This window comes from Pristis pectinata, chromosome 9 (assembly GCF_009764475.1).
Source record: "Pristis pectinata isolate sPriPec2 chromosome 9, sPriPec2.1.pri, whole genome shotgun sequence".
Taxonomy (NCBI): domain Eukaryota; kingdom Metazoa; phylum Chordata; class Chondrichthyes; order Rhinopristiformes; family Pristidae; genus Pristis; species Pristis pectinata.
The window spans coordinates 1,960,215-1,981,035 of record NC_067413.1 but is presented as its reverse complement, the minus strand read 5'-3'; the positions used below and the strand labels follow the sequence as shown (position 1 = coordinate 1,981,035).

At 51.2% G+C, this 20,821-nt stretch overlaps 1 protein-coding gene across 3 annotated transcripts in view; it reads left to right on the top strand.

Moving 5' to 3' along the window:
• Positions 1–17,762, top strand: part of si:ch73-173p19.1 (uncharacterized) — a 31,085-nt gene extending 13,323 nt beyond the window's left edge. For all 3 annotated transcript variants that reach the window (XM_052022865.1, XM_052022866.1, XM_052022864.1), the window contains exons 7-17: positions 240–362; positions 1,138–1,234; positions 2,401–2,603; positions 6,103–6,345; positions 6,932–7,030; positions 8,608–8,801; positions 9,505–9,679; positions 10,494–10,650; positions 11,265–11,418; positions 14,287–14,398; positions 15,961–17,762. In XM_052022865.1, coding sequence (XP_051878825.1) covers positions 240–362; positions 1,138–1,234; positions 2,401–2,603; positions 6,103–6,345; positions 6,932–7,030; positions 8,608–8,801; positions 9,505–9,679; positions 10,494–10,650; positions 11,265–11,418; positions 14,287–14,398; positions 15,961–16,142 — 1,739 coding nt within the window. In that variant the 3' untranslated portion in view covers positions 16,143–17,762. The remainder of the gene's footprint in view (positions 1–239; positions 363–1,137; positions 1,235–2,400; positions 2,604–6,102; positions 6,346–6,931; positions 7,031–8,607; positions 8,802–9,504; positions 9,680–10,493; positions 10,651–11,264; positions 11,419–14,286; positions 14,399–15,960) is intronic.
• Positions 17,763–20,821: the final 3,059 nt, after the last annotated feature.

Here is a 20,821-nt window from a genome sequence, read left to right as displayed (position 1 = left end):
CACCTTGTCCTGGGTTTGCCCTGTCCCACAGCAGTTGCACACTGAGTGAGATTGGCAGCATTACAAATTGAGCCTCACTTTCAACATAGGCACCAGCTAGACGGACAGTTTGGATTGAGATTTTGATCCCATCGTGTGGGTTGGATTCCTGGCATGGCTAGAGTCAGACCTCGACATCCAGTCTGAAACGCTGAACTCTTCCCGTCTGCTAATTCCACACTGTTTATGTTTTTACACAGGGCGGGGACAGAGGTTGGCAGCAGCTGGGAACAGCAGCCGCCCCAATGAAGAGGAGCCCAATGGGGATATCGAGGAAGTGGAGGCAGAGAATCTCATCCCACAGCATCTGCTGATCCCTCCTGGTTAGTCAACCCAGATAAAATAAGTCTGTCTTGCTAAACATCCTAGAATGCTTTACAACCAGCAAAGTATACTTCCAAGGTGTTGCCACTGCCTTACTGTAGGAAATGCATTGGTTTATTTACAGAAGCTGTGTGATGATCACCAGATAGGTGCTGCAAATGTAAGCGGGGAATTTTTAAATCAACATTTTTTTGACACCAGGGAGCTCCCCTCCTCTTCAGAGTAGTGGCCCGGGATGAGGTCCTGCAAGGTAAATTCAAGGAATTAGGAGATAAGTTAAAGAGCAGGACCTCAATGATGGTAACCTCCGTGTTCCTACCAATGCCAGGTCCTGTTTCTGTACTAACTAGCACATGGATCTGATGAAGAGATTGTGCAGAAGGGAGGGATTTGGATTTCTGGGACAGTTTGTTGGGGAAGGTGCTACCTGTACAATTTAGATGGGTTAGTCCCAGGCAGGACTGGACTGATGACATGGGGTTATGTAGCATGGAAATGGGCCCTTCAGCCCAACTCGTCCATGCCAACCCAGATGCTTATCTAAGCTAATCCCTTTTGCCCCATATCCCTCTAAGCTTTTCCTATCCAGGTACCTGTCCAAATGACTTAACTGTTGTAACTGTGCCTGCCTCTGGCAGTAGGTCCACTACTAGGATTGGCAAACACCAACATACAAGTTCTGGTTGACTGGGTAGAAGACCATAACAAACTGCACAATGCTAAAGTACAGGTGTGACTGTACTGAAATTAAAACCTACATAACTTATTTTCTAGCCTTTGACCCAGAAATGATCTTTCGCCAAAACGGAAACAGAATCAGAAGTGGCTTTGAACCTCGGTATCAGTGGCCCAATCAGGGTAACCGTCTTAGGTGGGTGCATTTATTTATTTAGAACGGTTAATGATCCAAAGTATCTTAGTGTGACCAGACAAAGCTCAACACTGCACAGAAAAACACTTTGGAGCGAGTTTTACCCTGTCCCTGTGTGCACATTGAGGACTGCGAATGATAGAATGTTTGAGGACTGCTAATGATAGAATGTTGACTTGCATTTTTCTTCACATTATCACCTCTTTACCCAAGTCATCGTTTCATTCTGAATCCCCTGTCTGTGTTTGATACGAGAGAGCTTTAGTCTGTATATAAAGTATCTTACCCTTTTCTTGCCCCCCATTTTATGCATTTTTAAATTCTTAAATAATGCAACATCGTAAAAACAGTGGTGACTATCAACCCAGGAAGACCTCCAGTGAGCCAGCAGACATCACTTGCCCCCTCTCCAGGGCATCGGACATGAGCAAGACCTTAGAAGCAGGACAGGCAGTTGGCACAGACAGACCCCCTTACCCCTCCCCAATGGTTTTTACTTCTTGAACTTGTAAAGGACCATCACACCCAGGTCAGTGAGCAGACTGAGGAGGTCCCAAACCAAACTCGTCCATGCTGGGTGCCCGAAGATCAGTCGTGTGTTGTCCCTGTTACATAATTAGAGCATTTTCAAAACAAAACATTGTCCTCCTTGTCCTTTAGTGCACTCCAGTGTCTATCAGTCCCTGCAGGCCTCTGTGCTATTCCTGCCCCAGGAGTGTGTGATGGGACGGTGTAGAGGGAGCTTCACCCTGTGCCTGACCCCGGGAGTGTGTGATGGGACGGTGTAGAGGGAGCTTCACCCTGTGCCTGACCCCTGAATATGTGATAGGACAGTGTAAAGAAAGCTTTAATCGGTGTCTACCCGTGCCCCAGGAGAGTGTGACAGGACAATACAGAGGGAGCTTTACTCCATATCTAACCTGTGCCGTCCCTGCCCTGGGAGTGTGTTACAGGGCCACGTGGAGAGAGCTTTAACCCTCTATCTAACCCTTGCTGTCTGTGCCCTGGGACTGTCTGACAGGACAATTTAGAGTGAGTTTTACCCTGTCCCTGTGCACACATTCATGACTGCTAGTGATAGAATGTTGACTTGCAGTTTTCTTCACATGATCATCTCTCTATCTGGGTTGGAGTTTCATTCTGAATCCCCTTGCTTCGTGCTGCAGGGAGGAGCTGGCAGTTCAGGAGAGTCGGAAGCAGCAGGATCTGCCCAGTGTCTTGGCTCAGGCAGCCTTGGATCGCCTAAACAAAGCAGCAGAGAGCCAGCCTTGCCACTCGCCATTGTCCTCACAGAAGAAGCTGTGTCGAATCACGCCAGTGCCCTCGCTGTTCAATCTGGCGACTGGTAGTGCAGTAGTGCTGATGGCAGGTGTGTGCAGCCCCAGGTATAGTTTGTATTAACGGTATGGGAGTGGTGGGCACCAGGAGGCAAGTTGAGAAGGCTGCTGAAGGCATGACGTTTACCAAGGGGTATAGGGCAGGCAAGCAGGGCTATATGGTAAACCTGCAGACAATGTGGGTCGGAGGCCAGCTGAGAACAGTCTGCACGTGTCAGCCAGGTCATAGAGCACTACAGCACAGAAACAGGCCCTTCGGCCCATATAGTCCATGCCGACCTGATCTTCTGTCTAGTCCCATCTACCTGCATCCAAACCATATCCCTCCAAACCCCTCCCATCCATGTACCTCTCCAAACTTCTCTTAAATGTTACAATTGAACCCACATCCACCACTTCTGCTGGCAGCTCGTTCCACACTCGCACCACCCTCTGAGTGAAGAAGTTCCCCCTCAGATTCCCCTTAAATATTTCACCTTTCACCCTAAACCTATGTCCTCCAGTTCTAGTCTCACCCAACCTGAGGGGAAAAAGCCTACATGTATTCACCCTATCTATACCCCTCATCATTTTGTATATTTCTATAAGATCTCCCCTCATTCCCCTACACTCCAGGGAATAAAGTAGAAACCTATTCAACCTTTCCCTATAACTCTAGTCCTCAAGTCCTGGCAACATCCTTGTAAATTTTCTCTGCACTCTTTCAAGCTTATTGATATCTTTCCTGTAGGTAGGTGACCAGAACTGCACACAATACTCTAATTTTGTCCTCACCAATGTCTTGTACAACTTCAGCATAACATCCCAACTCCTGTACTCAATGCCCTGATTTATGAAGGCCAAAAGCTCTCTTTACCACCCTATCTACCTGTGACGCCACTTTCAAGAAACTATAGATCTGTATTCCCAGGTCCCTTTGTTGTACTACACACCTCAAAGCCCTACCATTCACTGTGTAAGTCTTACCCTGGTCTGTCCTCCCAAAGTGCATCACCTCACACTCGTCTGCATTAAGTTCCATCAGCCCATTTTCCTAGCCGGTCAAGATCACGCTGCAAGCTTTGATAGCCTTCCTCGCTGTCCACTACGTCCAAATCTTGGTGTCATCCATAAATTTGCTCATCCAGTTTACCACATTATCATCTAAATCATTAATATAGATGATAAGTAACAATGGACCCAGCACCAATCCCTGTGGCCTCCAGTCAGAGAGACAACCATCTACTACCACTCTTTGGCTTCTCCCACAAAGCCAATGTTGAATCCAATTGGCCACTTCATTCTGAATGCTAAGTGACTTAACCTTCTGGAGCAGCCTCTCATGCAGGACTTTGTCAAAGGCCTTGCTAAAATCTATGTAGACAATGTCCACTGCCTTTCCCTCATCAACTTTCTTGGCAACTTCCTCGAAGAACTCTATAAAATTGGTTAGACATGACCTACCCCGCACAAAGCCATGTTGACTATCCCTAATCAAGCCCTGTGTCACCAAATACTTGTATCCTGTCCCTTAGAATGCCTTCCAATAATTTACCCACAAGTGACACCAGCCTATAAGTTCCTGGCTTATTCTTAGAGCCTTTCTTGAACAAGGAGGCACAAAAGACTGCAGGTGCTGGAATTTGGAGCAACACACAATCTAATGGAAGAACCTAGCAGGTCGAGCAGCATCTGTGGGGGGAGGAATTGTCGATGTTTTTGGTTTCGACTTGAAACATTGACAGTTCCTCACCCCCCCCCAAACAGATGATGTTCAACCCACTGAGTTCCTCCAGCAGATTGTTTGTCCCTTTTGAGGTCAAGACCTTGATGTGGACACAGAGGAGATTTAGTGGATTGTTGTCAGGAATGAAAGAATTTAGTTCCATGGAGAAGCTGTGGTTTGACCTTTGGGAGTAATAAGCAGTGACGTCTAAGGGGAGATCATCAGAGGTGCTCAAAGTTGGGAGGAAGAGGAGCAGGAGGGTTGGTGACCAGTGGACACAGATTGGAGGTGATTGAGAAAAGACCCAGTGTAGAGATGGAATATGTTTAATTTAGCAGGTTGTTGTAATCCAGAATGTGCTGCCAGAGTAGATTCAGGAGGAACTTTCAGAAGGCAACTGTGAAAGCAGCCTCCCCTTAATGGACTCTTGTCTATACTTGCTGCCTCGGTAAAGCAGCCAGCATAATCAAAGACCCACCCACCCCGGACATTTTCTCTTCCCCTCCCAACGGGCAGAAGATACAAAAGCCTGAAAGCACGTACCACCAGGCTAAAGGACAGCTTCTATCCTGCTGTTATAATACTATAGAACGGTCCCCTAGTATAATAAGATGGAGTGTTGACCTCACAATCTACCTCATTATGACCTTGCACCTTATTGTCTGCCTGCACTGCACTTTCTCTGTAGCTGTAACACTTTATTCTGCATTCTGTTATTGTTTTCCCTTGTACGACCTCACTGCACTGATGTGATGAATTGATCTGTATGAACTATATGCAAGACAAGTTTTTCACTGTACCTTGGTACATGTAACAATAATAAACCAATTCCAAGTAACCAGAAGCTCTCTCCCTATTAAAACCATGCTGTGAGCTGCGGACAGAGGAACTAAAGACGAGCTTTGTGTGGAGCCTGAGCTTTCATCGAGAGAGAAACCTTTACCTCTGTCAACTGTAGAAGGTGGAATCTGAACCAGACTGGTTCTTTGGGTTAGGGCAAGTTTGGGGATGACCTCTTGTGGGTAGGGTGTGAACTTCTCTATACGATCTCTTCAAACACTCCCAGGGCAGGTTAGGTGCAGAATATAGCTCCCTCTGCTGGTCCTGTCATGCAATGTGAGTAAAGTCACAGTCGAGTTTATTGTCACCTGCACAAGTCCATGTGTGCACAGGTGCAATGAAAAACTTACTTGCAGCTGCATCTCAGGCACAGAGCATCAGATAAGCAGCATTCACAAGAAAAACATAAATTATACACAATTTTTACAAGAAAGGACACACTTAAGAAAAAAAATCAAAGTCCAATTTAGTGCAAAGTGGTCATGGTGTTGTAATACTGAGGTAGTGATTAGGATTGTGCTGGTTGGTTCAAGAACCGAATGGTTGAAGGGAAGTAGCTGTTCCTGAACCTGGTGGTGTGCGACTTCAGGCTTCTGTACCTCCTGCCCAATGGTAGTTGCGAGAAGATGGCACGGCCCGGATGGTGGGGATCTCTGATGATGGATGTTGCCTTCTTGAGGCAGCGCTTCCTGTAGATACTCCCGATGGTGGGGAGGGATGTGCCCGTGATGTATTGGGCAGAGTCCACTGCTCTCTGCAGCTTCTTATGTTCCTGTGCGTTTGAATTGCCGTGATGCAACCAGTCAGGATACTTTGGACAGTACATCTCCACACTGATGTACCACTCACTACCAGGGCGGGGATAGCATGGTTGTGTAGGAGGATGAAGCTCCTGCCCTGTGTCAGTGTGTGGGCCACCTGCCTTGTTTCAGATGTTTGTTACTGGGAGGACCCTGGTTTTTTTTTCACTGATGTTTTGTTCCTAGCGCCCAGTATGCAGTACAGTCGGAGCTTGGCTCGTCTCACCCCTGAGCTAGCAGAACATCTTCTCCTCTACATGATCAATGAGCGTCTCCTGCGGCCCAAGTCCTTTGAGATCTTCTTCGGCTGTCAGATTCAGAAGCTGGTGCTCGACTGCTACCCGTACGCCACCAATGAGCTCCTGAGGCAACTGCGAGCATTCCACTCCCTCAAGCACCTCAGCCTTGCGTCCTGCTCTCTAATCACAGGTACAGCTGTAAATTTCTGGCCCGCTTTACGTTCTTGCTGCTTCTGTACCTTCACCAACTTTTCATTGTAACATTGTCATCCTGGGTTGTGGGCATCAATGCAAAGACAGCATTTAACAACTATCGAAAGTTGCCCTCTGGAAGGTGGCAGAAAGTCACTGTGCTACTGCTCCTCTGATGTAATATTCTTGATGATTCATTCGTGATGAAGGGTCTCAACTTGGAAATGTCAACTGTCCATTTTCAGGCTCAAGGACAGCTTCTATCCTGCTGTTATAAGACTATTGAATGATCCCCTTGCACGATAAGATGGACTCTTGACCTCACAATCTACCTTGTTGTGACCCTGCTATTGCCTGCCTGAACTGCACTTTCTCTGTAACTGTAACACTTTATTCTGCATTCTGTTATTGTTTTCCCTTGTACTACCTCACTGCATTGATGTGATGAATTGATCTGTATGGACAGCATGCAAAACAAAGTTTTTCACTGCACCTCGGTACATGTGAGAATAAGAAACCAGTTTACCAATTTGTCTCACCCACCCACATGCCTACTTTGATTCTCTTGCTCTCTCATGTTCTAGATTCCAGTTTGGAGGTGTTGACTTGTTTGCAGAAGTTGCAGCACTTAAACCTGGCAGCGTGTGTGAAACTCACCGACAACTGTCTGTGCAGCATTAAAGGTTTGTGTTGTCTTTATCTAGACCCACCCACGCAGGTGGGACGAATCTTCAGGGGGCTGTGTCTAGTGTGTTGGACCCACACTGATTCTCAGACTTGGGGGTGACTTTCTAAATGTCAATGTCCTGTGCTGGCCAGAGTGAGGTTAGCTGGTGACTGACGGGCTGATTGGAGAGGTTATTCTGGGAATGGAGGTACTGAGGGCGGGAGGGAGGCTCGTGGGAGGAGTGAGGAGGTGATGTGTGCTGGAGGGGAGGAAGGGTGACAGGATGTGAGGGATTGAACAGTGGTGAAAGTGTTGCAAATGCTCAGCGGGACCAAAAGGGAACTGGGGGGAGAGAGAGAGGGGGGGAGCGTTCTGCAGAAAAGCCAGTACTGCAGATCTCCTGTGGTACTTTGCTTTTGGATTTCTGTGCCTGGACCCTGGTCGTGAGGCTGCGGTCCAGCGGGGTATCCGTGGTCTACCTCCCCATCGAGAGTGGAATGCAATCCCATCCAATGAAATACTGGCAGCAGTTAGTCGGAAATCAGAATTCCATCTGCTGGGGATTGCACCAGATCAGAGCAGGCTTATTGTTTCTCAAGCGTGGCTTGTACTGCACGTCTTAACCCCTGCCCTGTGCCCAGAGAATCCTGCTGTCACTCTTCACTAGCTGCCTTTCCTCCGTTACCCTGAACGAGACTGAGCTGTGTCAGATGTTCACCAGGAATTATACTCCAGGGATGGAGCAGAACCTAGACCAGTACAGCACAGGAACAGGCCCTTCAGCCCACAATGTCTGTGCTGATCATGATGCCAAATTAAACTAATCCCACCTGCCTGCACCTGATCATTCCCTCCATTCCCTGCCTGTTCGTGTGTTTGTCTAAATGCCTGTTAAACACCACTATCATGTCTGTTTCCACCCCCACCCCCAGCAGTGTGTTCCAGGCACCCACCACTCTGTGTTTTTTAAAAAAAAACTTACCCTGCGCATCTCCTTTAAACTTTCCCCCTCACAAAGCTATGCCCTCTAGTATTTGACATTACTACCTTAGGAAAAAGATTCTGACTGTCTACTCTATCTGTGCCTCTCATAATTTTATAAACCTCTATCAGGTCTCCCCTCAGCCTCCAGCATCCAAGAGAAAACAACACAAGTTTGTCCAACCTCTCCTTGTATCGAATACCCTCTAATCCAGGCAGCATCCTGGTGAACCTCTTCTGCTCCCTCTCCAAAGCCTCCACACCCTTCCTGTAATGGGGTGACCAGAACTGCACACAGTACTGCAAATGCGGCAAGGGGCAAAGGGCGTGAGGAAGTCTGGCGGCAGTGGTGTGGGGAAGGCTGTATCTCCAGAGTTGCTGTACTGCCTACAGTCCAGAGAAAACTCGAACCAGGAGAAGCAGTGAATGGGGTAATTGACTGGTGCAGTGAACAGGTCTGTGGTAACAGATTCCTTTGTGTACAGTGAGTGAGGAAGAATGAATCAGGTGACCCAGGATAGTGGAGGCGGATGAGAGGTGAGATCATCCCTCTGCTGACCATCCCAGGACAGCAGCACAGAATGGTGTGAGAACTCTGCTTTCTTCTCAAAGGTCTCAGTTGCCTTTCTCACCTGATCCTGGACCAAACCAAAGTAAGCGATGTGGGCATGATGGATTACTTGGCCTGTGCTCCTGCGTCACTCGTTCACCTCAGTCTGAATCAGACGGGCATCAGTGATGGGATGTTGGCGGTGTTACCTTCATCTGTTCCACAGCTTCGCCTCTTCAGCATCAAACACACCAAGGTCAGTCAGTGGGTGGGATCCATGCCCCCGTGCACTGCCAGAGGTGAAATCCTCCACCGCTTACAATCTGTGGCACCAGTCTCTGCAGTCCGTGCTGAGAGGCACGATGCAGGCAGGTACCCTGGGTGTGAACTCCTGCACTTATTGACATATTGATCCCACACACCGAGCCCCCCCTGCTGGGGGACGGGTCCCACGCACGCACACTGACCCTCACTGGGGGACGGGTCGGTCACGCACGCACACCGACCCCCACTGGGGGACGGGTCGGTCACGCACGCACACCGACCCCCACTGGGGGACGGGTCGGTCACGCACGCACACCGACCCCCACTGGGGGACGGGTCGGTCACGCACGCACACCGACCCCCACTGGGGGACGGGTCGGTCACGCACGCACACCGACCCCCACTGGGGGACGGGTCGGTCACGCACGCACACCGACCCCCACTGGGGGACGGGTCGGTCACGCACGCACACCGACCCCCACTGGAGTGTATTCTGATGGGGTTCCTCAGACTAACTGTTGCTGGAAACATGAAATTGTGTTTTTTGGTTTGCACGGGGATTATTTGTTTATCTGTAAGGTCTCGTGGTAAATGTGCCGGTTACAGTGAGAACGTCTGGGGAAATGATGGGCTTGTGGTGTAAGCGTCCATTCCCTGTCACTATTCTGTTTCGTTCTTGCTCTCTCCATCTCCAGGTGTGCGATGTTTCAGCCCTGAAGGATCTCCCATCTCTTCAGACCCTGCACCTGGACAACACGAGTATCACTGAGGGTTCGCTCCGGGCACTGGGTTCCCATTCCACACTGTCCTCACTCAGTGTGTCTGGCCTGCAGTCTCCCAGTGGAGATGTCACACTGCAGATGATATCTGGTAAGTCAACAGTGGCCAGACTGACCACTCACTATCAACCTCTCTCCTCTGGTCATCTTATCCCCACATTAGATCAGTCTAGTAGAATATCAAGTCATTGAGGCTGCACTGACCCTGCCATTGGACTGTGCCTCAGGCAGTGTAGAGGAAGCTAACTGTATCTATTCAGTGCTGACCTTATCCTGGGAATGTGTGACGGGACAGTGCAGAGAGAACTTTACTCAGTGTCTCCTTTATTCCTCAAGGATGTTCCCCCCCCCAGTGGGTCTATCTAGAACCTGGGTGTGCAGTTTCAGAATAAGGATCTGCCCATTTCAGACAAAGTTGAGGAAGAATCTCCTCATAGAGGCTCATGAATCTTTGAAATTCTGTACTGCAGTAAGCTGTGAGGGCAGTGCCATTGAATGTATTCACAAGGGAGATTGACAGGCATTTAATCTACAGGAGAGTTGAGGAGAATGGGGAGAGTGCAGGGAAGAGGTGCTGAGGCCAAGGTTGGATCAGCCATGGTCATTTTGGTGGAGCAGGCTTTAGGGACCAAGTGTCCTATTTCTACTTCTGTTTCTTATGTTCTTAAGGAGCTTTACTGTTAATCTAACCAGCGTTGTTCCTGCCCTGGGAGCGTTTGATGGGACGGTGTGGAGGGAGCAATGGATCTAACCTGCCCTGGGACTGTTTGATGGGACGGTGTGGAGGGAGGTTTACTCTGTTGTAATTTGTATTTGGAACCATTGTCCTCTGCTGTGTGTAGTTCCTCTGTCTGGAATGGGCTGAGGCAACTCCCCTCTCATTTTGTTCCCCCTCTTATGCCCAGGTCTTAAGTTGACTCACCTGAAGCTCCCAGACAGACACTCAGTCAGTGACTCTGGTCTCTGCTTCCTGTCTCTCTTGGAACGACTGCTGGAGCTTGACCTCACCGATTACACACACATCACGGATGAAGGTGTCCGCCACCTTGCCCGGCTGCTGAGGTGAGTAATGCCCAGTTCCCAGCCCTGCCCTCACAGGTTGCTTCACTAACGTGGCCACCGGACAGCCTTAGGGGTGGGTGCAGGACAAGGCACAGGATTTCGGTCGGGGATGAAGGGGGATTAACACTCTCTGCACCCACTGGTCCCTCTGAACACACAGGAAAAGAACCCAAGAAAATAGGAGTAGGCCATTCAGCCCCTCATTCAGTATGATCATGGCTGATCCTTGCTGGGCTCGGCTCGGCTTCCCTGCCATCATCCTCGCGTACGGCCTGGTGGTCCTGAGGCAAACAGCTCGTGAGTGAGGCAAGGAAAGGCCTGAAAGCATCTGATCACCGACCCTCGATACCAGGTGGACCAGCAGCTTGTGTTCACGTGTACCGCGTGTTTGTGGGCAGCATCTCTGCACACTCGCTGTTATTGTGGATCCTGTGCTGCAGTGTGCATTGCAGGATGACTGTGGGGTTACTTGCATGGGATTGTATGGCCCATTCATGCCCATTTAGTTGCAGTGTTTCGGACTGGCCTGTGGCAATGTGTATGCACAATCGATCTTTGTTTAACAGGGGTGTGGTCTGCAGAGTCTCACTGATGGCTTCTGTTTACTTGTGCAGGTTGACCAAGCTGTCCCTGAGTAACACCCTGCTGACGGACGCTGGGTTGGTTCACCTGCAGCCTCTGAAGTACCTGGAGGAGCTCTGCCTCGACCGCACCAGTGTCGGCAGCAGGGCGGTGGCCCAGTGCATCAGGACCCTGCCCCATTTACAGGTCTGCAGCAGGACTCGGTAACGGGTACTTCATGGGAAGGGCAGCAGGCTGAGTGACCCAGACAGCCCCTCCGCAGTTGCCCTCAGTTTGATACCTTGGCGATTTGGGGGGTATGTTGATATAGGGTGGGGGTTGTACTCTGGTCCAGGGCAGCTGGGGATGGCAGGTTTTCTTCCCTGAGAACCATTGGTGACCCAATTGGGTTTCTGCGGTAATCCAGTCCCCTCCCTGCTTCCAGCTTCTTACTCCTGTGCATGTTGGAGCAAACTTCACCTAGCTCGGAAACAGGCCCTTCGGCCCAACACGTCCATGCGGACCAAGATGCTTATCTAAAGTAGTCCCATTTGCCCGCATTTGACCCATATCCTTCTAAACCTTTCCTATCCATGTACCTGTCCAAGTGTCTTTTAAATGTACCTGCCTCAACCTCTTCCTCTGGCAGCTCGTTCCATATACGGACCACCCTCTGGATGGAAAAAGTTGTCCCTTGGGTTCCTATTAAATCTCTCCTCTCTCACCTTAAACCTGTGCCCTCTAGTTCTTGATTCCCCAACCTTGGGGGAAAAAGAACTGTGCACATTCACCCTGTCTATGCCCCAAAACTTCTTAAACTGGCCTCGGTGGGGTTTGAATTCCCGTTGTTTGGATTACTGGCCCAGGACCCTAACGGCATTGATGTACAGAGGGATCTTGTGGTCTGAGTCCACACCTCCCTGAAAGTGGCCACACAAGTAGGTAGAGTGGTAAAGAAAGCATATGACGTGCTTGCCTTCATCGGTTGGGGCATTGAATATAAGAGTCAGGAAGTCATGTTGCAACTCTATAAAACTGTGGTCTGGCCGCACTTGGAGCACCCTGTGCTGTTCTGGTCGCCCCATTACAGGAAGGATGTGGAGGCTTTGGAGAGGGTGCAGAAGAGGTTCACCAGGATGCTGCCTGGATTAGAGGGTGTGAGCTATAAGGAGAGGTTGGGTTGTTTTCTCTGGAGCATCGGAGGCTGAGGGGAGACCTGATGGAGGTTTGTAAAGTTATGAGAGGCACAGGGTAGACAGTTAGAATCTTTTTCCCAGAGTAGAATTGTTGAAATCTAGAGGGCATAGCTTAAGTTAAGAGAGGGAAAATTTAAAGAGGATGTGCGAGGGAAGTTTTTTTACACAGTGGCGTGGAACGGACTGCCGGGGGTGGATACGATACACCAGTATTGTATCTGCTTTGTATCGTGGAAGCAGATACGATAGGGGCATTCAAGAAGCTTTTAGACAGGCACATGAATATGCAGGGAATGGCGGATGTAGATCATGTGTAAACAGATGGGATTAGTTTAATTTGGCATCATGGTCGGCAGAGACATGGTGGGCCGAAGGGCCTGTTCCTGTGCAGCCACAGTACCACTGAACCTCCATGAGGGCCAGGGCAAGGGTGACGAACACTGGGGCCCTGGGAACACAGATTACCCAGACCGGGGTTGGGGGAGAGGGTGTGAGTCGGGGAATGTTTGAGGGGCGGGGTGTAGTGGGGGGAGTGTATAATATGTTGACCACCAGCACAACCAGTGAATCAGTGCCTGTTACACTCTGTCACGTTCAGGTGTGCATTTCCAGAGCTGTTACTGAGAGGCTGTAACCTCCAGGATGGATTGAATGGGATGAGGAAATGTCTTGAAAGGATTGGATTGGTTAGATATTGAGAAGTTAGGTCCAATGGTAGGATAACTGTGGTATTCAGCAGAATCTACTTCACCCAGAGAGTGGGGGAATGTGCGGCTTGCCTCCACTGGGAATGGGTGGGTGGGGTAAAGAGCAAAGATGGATTTAAGGGGGAGCTGGATGAAGAACTGGGAGCAAGGAATCCTAGGTGTGGTGATGGGGGGAGATGGGAGCAGGCTGGTGTGGAGCAGAAAGACCTCCAGGGTGAAAAGCATGTTTGTGTGCAGTGCCCATCTTGTGGAGTTCTGCACTTGCAGCAAAGGTGTCATCAACAGAGTTATCGAGTGACGCTTTCTCACTGCTAACCTGGTCACCGATACCCATTCTGAGTTTTGGCAGGGCTATTGCTCAACATTCTGGGGTCACATTGACCAGGAACTCAGTTGGACCAGTCGTAAGTGCTGTGGCTATGAGAGCAGGTCAGAGGCTGGGTATCTCCTGGTGGATGGCTCACCTCCTGATAACCCAGAGCATTTCCAGCATCTACAAGGCACAAGTCAGGATGTGAAGGGACACTCCGCTTGGCCTGGGTGAGGAGCTCAGCACCCTGAGCATTAATTCCCTCCACCACTGGCACACAGTATCTGTACCGTCGACAAATGTACTCATCCAGGCTACTCCCAAGCACCTCCCAAATCCAGGACCTGTACCCCTGCACCAGGGAGCACCACCACCTGCAGGTTCCCCTCTGGGTTGCATGCCGTCCTGACTTAGAAATATATCGCCAGTCTTTCATTGTCACTGGGTCCAAATCCTGGAACTCCCTCCCCAACAGCGCTGTGGGGGCACCTTCACCAGAAGGACTGCAGCGGTTCCAGAGGTCAGCTCACTCCCACCATTGTCAGGGGCAATAAATACTGGCCCTGCCAGCGGTGCCCAGGTCCCCAAAAAGTAAACAGTATCCTTGACCTTGTTTATCTCCTCTCAAACCTTTCTTTTAGTTTTGCTCTGTACCTGAGGCAGAGCTCGATTCATACGCAAGAAATTGGGTTTACTTAAGTTCGGTATTCCCTGGGGTTCTGTCTAATATCCATTATATTTAAAGCAAAGAGAAGGGGCGGGTCTGCAGAGGTCAGAGCAGGTGCAGTGAGGGGGAGGGACGCACTATACTGGGGCTGGGACCAGCTGAGTAACTGGACACTGTCGGTGTGTTTAACTGCAGGTGTTGAGCTTGGCATCGACCGGTGTCGGGGACACGGTGGTGACACAGGGGCTGCTGCACTGTGTGCAACTGCTGAAGGTGAACTTAAGCCGGACTCGCATCACAGACAGAGGTACTTGCCCCTCCTGAACCACTACTTCCTTATGGAACCACCTGTATCTCTGCCCCGGACCTAGATCATCCCACCTTCCAACTCACTGACCACATTCAGCACACTGCAAGCTGGTTCCCCCCGGAGCAGTTGGACCAGAGCCACAGTGCACCCTCAATGTGATGTACTCACCTTGCTCTGCATGAAGAAACTGCCCCTCAGGTCCCTTTTAAATCTTTCCCCTCTCACCATAAACCTACACACTCACTTTTAATTTCCTAACCCTGGGGGGATAAAAGGCTGCGCATTCACCCTATCTATGCCCCTCAAGGTTTTATACACCTCTATAAGGTCACCCCTCAGTCCCCTATGCTCCAGTGAATAAAGTCCTAACCTGTCCAGCCTCTCCCTGTAACTCAGGCCCTCGAGTCCTGGCAACATCCTCGTAAATCTCCCCTGCACTCTTTCCAGCTTAATGACGTCTTTCCTATAACAGGGTGACCAAAACTGTACACAGTGCTTGCCAATGCCTCGTACAACTGCCACATAACTTCCCAACTCCTATCATAGAACAATTACAGCACAATTCAGGCCCTTCGGCCCACAAAGCTGTGCCGAACATGTCCCTACCCTAGAAATTACTAGGCTTACCCACAGCCCTCTATTTTACTGAGCTCCATATACGTATCTAACAGTCTCTTAAAAGACCCTATCGTATCCGCCTCCACCACCAATGCCGGCAGCCCATTCCACACACTCACCACTCTCTGAGTAAAAAACTTACCCCTGACATCTCCTCTATATCTACTCCCCAGCACCTTAAACCTATGTCCTCTTGTGGCCACCAATTCAGCCCTGGGGAAAAGCCTCTGACTATCTACCCTATCGATACCTCTCATCATCTTATACACCTCTATCAGGTCCCCCCTCATCCTCCGTCTCTCCAAGGAGAAAAGGCCAAGTTCCCTCAATCTGCTTTCATAAGGCATGCTCCGTATTCCAGGCAGCATCCTTGTAAATCTCCTCTGCACCCTCTCCATGGCTTCCACATCCTTCCTGTAGTGAGGCGACCAGAACTGAGCACAGTACGCCAAGTGGGGTCTGACTAGGGACCTATATAGCTGCAACAATATCTCTCGGCTCCTAAATTCAATTCCCCGATTTAATGAAGGACAATACACCATATGCCTTCTTAACCACAGTGTCAACCTGTGCAGCCGCTTTGAGCGTCCCATGGACTCGGACCCCAAGATCCCTCTGATCCTCCACACTGCCAAGAGTCCTACCATTAATACTATATTCCGCCAATATATTTGACCTACCAAAATGAACCACTTCATTGGTTCAGGTTGAACTGCATCTGCCACTTCTCAGCCCACTCTGCATCCTATCTATGTCCCGCTGTAACCTCTGATAGGGTAACCTCAATGATGAAGGCTAGTGTGCCAGATGCCACCTTCACCACCCTGTCTACCTGTGATGCCATGGTGGATAAGGCGTTAATTTCTCTGTCAAGGCCTTCATCTGAGACTGATGTGACATGCACCCAGATGATGGACTATCTTGTGTGCTCTGGTTTCCAGGCCTGAAGTACCTGAGCCATACCAAGGTGGTCCAAGTGAACCTCGACGGAACAGGAGTGACGCTGCCTGGTATCAGCGCACTGATGGCAAACTGCCCCGGAATCACCAGCATCCGTGCCAACAACCTGCGCGCTCTCCCTCCGGACCAGGCCTCGGATGAGGAGATGGTGGCTGAGGACTGATGAGTAGCCTGCAGTGAAAGAAGGATGGTGTGTGTATCCAACTAGGGCCACACCTGACCTGGTAGTGAGTGTCGGGGCTGTGCAGAGGGAGCTCTACTCTTATCTAACCTATGCTGTCCTTGCCATGGCAGTGGCGAGGGAGCATTACCCTGCATTTTGTGTTCTTGGGAAATGCACAGGGAGCATTATGCTGTCCCCGCCCTGGGAGTGTGTGACGGGACGGTGCGGACGGAGCTTCACCCTGTGTCTGACCCCGGGAGTGTGTGACGGGACGGTGCGGACGGAGCTTCACCCTGTGTCTGACCCTGGGAGTGTGTGACGGGACGGTGCGGACGGAGCTTCACCCTGTGTCTGACCCCAGAGTGTGTGACCAGACAGAGTACAGGGAGCTTCACCCTGTGTCTGACCCCAGAGTGTGTGACCGGACAGAGTACAGGGAGCTTCACCCTGTGTCTGACCCTGGGAGTGTGTGATGGGACGGTGTGGAGGGAGCTTCACCCTGTGTCTGACCCTGGGAGTGTGTGATGGGACGGTGTGGAGGGAGCTTCACCTTGTGTCTGACCCTGGGAGTGTGTGACGGGACGGTGCGGACGGAGCTTCACCCTGTGTCTGACCCCAGAGTGTGTGACCAGACAGAGTACAGGGAGCTTCACCCTGTGTCTGACCCCAGAGTGTGTGACCGGACAGAGTACAGGGAGCTTCACCCTGTGTCTGACCCTGGGAGTGTGTGATGGGACGGTGTGGAGGGAGCTTCACCCTGTGTCTGACCCTGGGAGTGTGTGATGGGACGGTGTGGAGGGAGCTTCACCTTGTGTCTGACCCTGGGAGTGTGTGACGGGACAGTGTGGAGGGAGCTTCACCCTGTGTCTGACCCTGGGTGTGTGTGACGGGACGGTGTGGAGGGAGCTTCACCCTGTGTCTGACCCGGGAGTGTGTGACGGGATGGTGCGGAGGGAGCTTCACTCTGTGTCTGACCCTGGGTGTGTGTGACAGGACGGTGTGGAGGGAGCTTCATTGTGTCAAACTCTTACTGTCCCTCTTTCCCCAGTTGCAAATGTCCTGGTCGCTGGGTTTGAATTGTGGGGAAGGTTTTAGAGGAATAATTCCTGCAACATCCCCACAATGGGCAGCCCCTGCAAACCCACTCACACTGCGGGATGCAGTGGTTCACCGGTTACATCGATCGGTCTCAAACTTTGAACACGTTAGCTCGTACAGGGACAGTAACTGAAAGGTTCAGGCTGATGGGAGCTGCTGTGATCGATGGTATCTGATCCATGAGCAATGAGACTCTGGAACAGCCATGCATCGAGCATTGCTTTCCTTTCCTTTGGGTGGGGTTCAGCTATGGTATGCATCCTGCTGCACCCCTCTCTCACCACCCGTCCCGGTATCCTGCAACTCCCCCTATCGCCTCTCTCCTGGTGTCCTTGCAGCTGTGTTTGGACTGTACTAATCCACTGATGTTTCATGAGTGAACCACCCTCTTCACTGGCCCTTCACTACGTGTCTCCAGTTATTTTCTGCAAAGTGCTTTAAGGTAGAAATGACTGCTGTAATCAAGGAAATGGGTCAACTAATTATTGTCCAATGTGTAAATAAACACTGATGTTTGTGAGAGTTCGAAGGCTTAAATATCATCTAAATATTGTGCTGGTGGATCTGTGCCCGTCTGGTCGATGTCTCGCGTGAAATAAAACTCCTCTGACGGTGTGTCACTCCCTCGGCGCCGTCCCTCTGACGGTGTGGCCCTCCCTCGGCGCCGTCCCTCTGACGGTGTGGCCCTCCCTCGGCGCCGTCCCTCTGACGGTGTGGCCCTCCCTCGGCGCCGTCCCTCTGACGGTGTGGCCCTCCCTCGGCGCCGTCCCTCTGACGGTGTGGCCCTCCCTCGGCGCCGTCCCTCTGACGGTGTGGCCCTCCCTCGGCGCCGTCCCTCTGACGGTGTGGCCCTCCCTCGGCGCCGTCCCTCTGACGGTGTGGCCCTCCCTCCCTCGGCGCCGTCCCTCTGACGGTGTGGCCCTCCCTCCCGCGGCGCCGTCCCTCTGACGGTGTGGCCCTCCCTCCCTCGGCGCCGTCCCTCTGACGGTGTGGCCCTCCCTCCCTCGGCGCCGTCCCTCTGACGGTGTGGCCCTCCCTCCCTCGGCGCCGTCCCTCTGACGGTGTGGCCCGCCCTCCCTCGGCGCCGTCCCTCTGACGGTGTGGCCCTCCCTCCCTCGGCGCCGTCCCTCTGACGGTGTGGCCCTCCCTCCCTCGGCGCCGTCCCTCTGACGGTGTGGCCCTCCCTCGGCGCCGTCCCTCTGACGGTGTGGCCCTCCCTCGGCGCCGTCCCTCTGACGGTGTGGCCCTCCCTCCCTCGGCGCCGTCCCTCTGACGGTGTGGCCCTCCCTCCCTCGGCGCCGTCCCTCTGACGGTGTGGCCCTCCCTCCCTCGGCGCCGTCCCTCTGACGGTGTGGCCCTCCCTCCCTCGGCGCCGTCCCTCTGACGGTGTGGCCCTCCCTCCCTCGGCGCCGTCCCTCTGACGGTGTGGCCCTCCCTCCCTCGACGCCGTGGCCCTCCCTCGACGCCGTGGCCCTCCCTCGGCGCCGTCCCTCCCTCGACGCCGTGGCCCTCCCTCGGCGCCGTCCCTCCCTCGACGCCGTCCCTCCCTCTGATGATGCTATCCCTTCGGTGCCAGAGGTCCCAACAAGAGAGAGCGCGCTACTGGATCTCCTCTTGGGGAACGAGACAGGGCAGGTGACAGAAGTGAGTGTAGGGGAACACTTTGGATCTAGTGATCTTAATTCCATTAGTTTTGAGATAATTATGGAGGAGGAAAGGACTGGTCCTCGGGTGGAGATTCTAAATTAGAGCACGGCCAATTCTGATGGCATCAGACAGGATCTGGCAGGTGTGGATTGGGATCGGCTGTTTTCCGGCAAAGAGATGCTTGGTAAGTGGGAGGCTTTCAAAAATGAAATATTGAGAGCACAGAAACTGTATGTTCCTGTTAGAATAAAAGGCAAGGCCAACGGTTTAGGGAACCTTGGTTATCGAGGGATATTGAGGCCCTGGTAAAGAAAAAGGAGGTGCATATCAGGTATAGGCAGTTAGGGTCAAATGAGGCACTTGAGGAGTATAAGAAATGCAAGAGAACACGAGAGAAATCAGGAGGGCAAAAAGCGGACATGAGGTTGCTCTGGCAGACAGGGTGAAATAGAATCCCAAGGGTTTCTATAGCTATATTAAGAGCAAAAGGGTAGCAAGTGACAAAATCGGTCCTCTTGAAGATCAACATGGTCACCTATGTATGAAGCCAAAAGAGATGGGGGAGATTTTAAATGAATTTTTTGCATCTGTATTTACTCTGGAGACAGACACAGAGACTATAGAACTGAGGCAAAAGTGTAGTGAGGTCATGGACCATATCCGGATTATGGAAGAGGTGCTGAGCCTCTGACGATGATCTTTGCATCATCAATGGAGACAGGAGCAGTTCCGGAGGATTGGAGGGTTGCGGATGTTGTCCCCTTATTCAAGAAAGGGAGTAGAAATAGCCCAGGAAATTATAGACCAGTGAGTCTTACCTCAGTGGTTGGTAAGCTGATGGAGAAGATCCTGAGGCAGGATTTATGAACATTTGGAGAGGTATAATATGATTAGGAATAGTCAGCACGGCTTTGTCAAGGGCAGGTCCTGCCTTACGAGCCTGATTGAATTTTTTGAGGATGTGACTGAACACATTGAAGGAGGGAGAGCAGTAGATGTAGTGTATATGGATTTCAGCAAGGCATTTGATAAGGTACCCCATGCAAGGCTTATTGAGAAAGCAAGGAGGCATGGGATCCAAGGGGACATTGCTTTGTGGATCCAGAACTGGCTGGCCTGCAGAAGGGAAAGAGTGGTTGTTGATGGGTCATAGTCTACATGGAGGTTGGTTACCAGTGATGTACCTCAGGGATCTGTTCTGGGATCCTTGCTCTTTGTAATTTTTATAAACGACCTGGATGAGGAAGTGGAGGGGTGGGTTAGTAAGTTTGCAGATGACACAAAGGTTGGGGGTGTTGTGGATAGTATAGACGGCTGTCAGAGGTTACAGAAGGCATATGGTGTATTGTCCTTCATAAATCGTGGAATTGAATTTAGGAGCCGTGAGGTAATGTTGCAGCTATATAGGTCCCTGATCAGACCCCACTTGGAGTATTGTGCTCAGTTCTGGTCGCCTCACTACAAGAAGGATGTGGAAGCCATAGCAAGGGTGTAGAGGAGATTTACAAGGATGTTGCCTGGATTGGGGAGCGTGCCTTATGAAAACAGGTTGAGGGAACTTGGCCTTTTCTCTTTGGAGCGATGGAGGATGAGAAGGGACCTGACAGAGGTGTATAAGATGATGAGAGGCATTGATCGTGTAGATAGTCAGAGGCTTTTCCCCAGGGCTGAAATGGTGGCCACAGGAGAACATAGGTTTAAGGTGCTGGGGAGTAGGTACAGAGATGTCAGGGGTAAGTTTTTTACTCAGAGAGTGGTGAGTGTGTGGAATGGGCTGCCGGAAACGGTGGTGGAGGCGGAGACTGTTGGATAGGTACATGCAGCTGAGAAAAATAGAGGGCTGTGGGTAAGCCTAGTAATTTCTAGGGTAGGGACATGTTCGGCACAGCTTTGTGGGCTGAAGGGCTTGAATTGTGCTGTAGGTTTTCTATGTT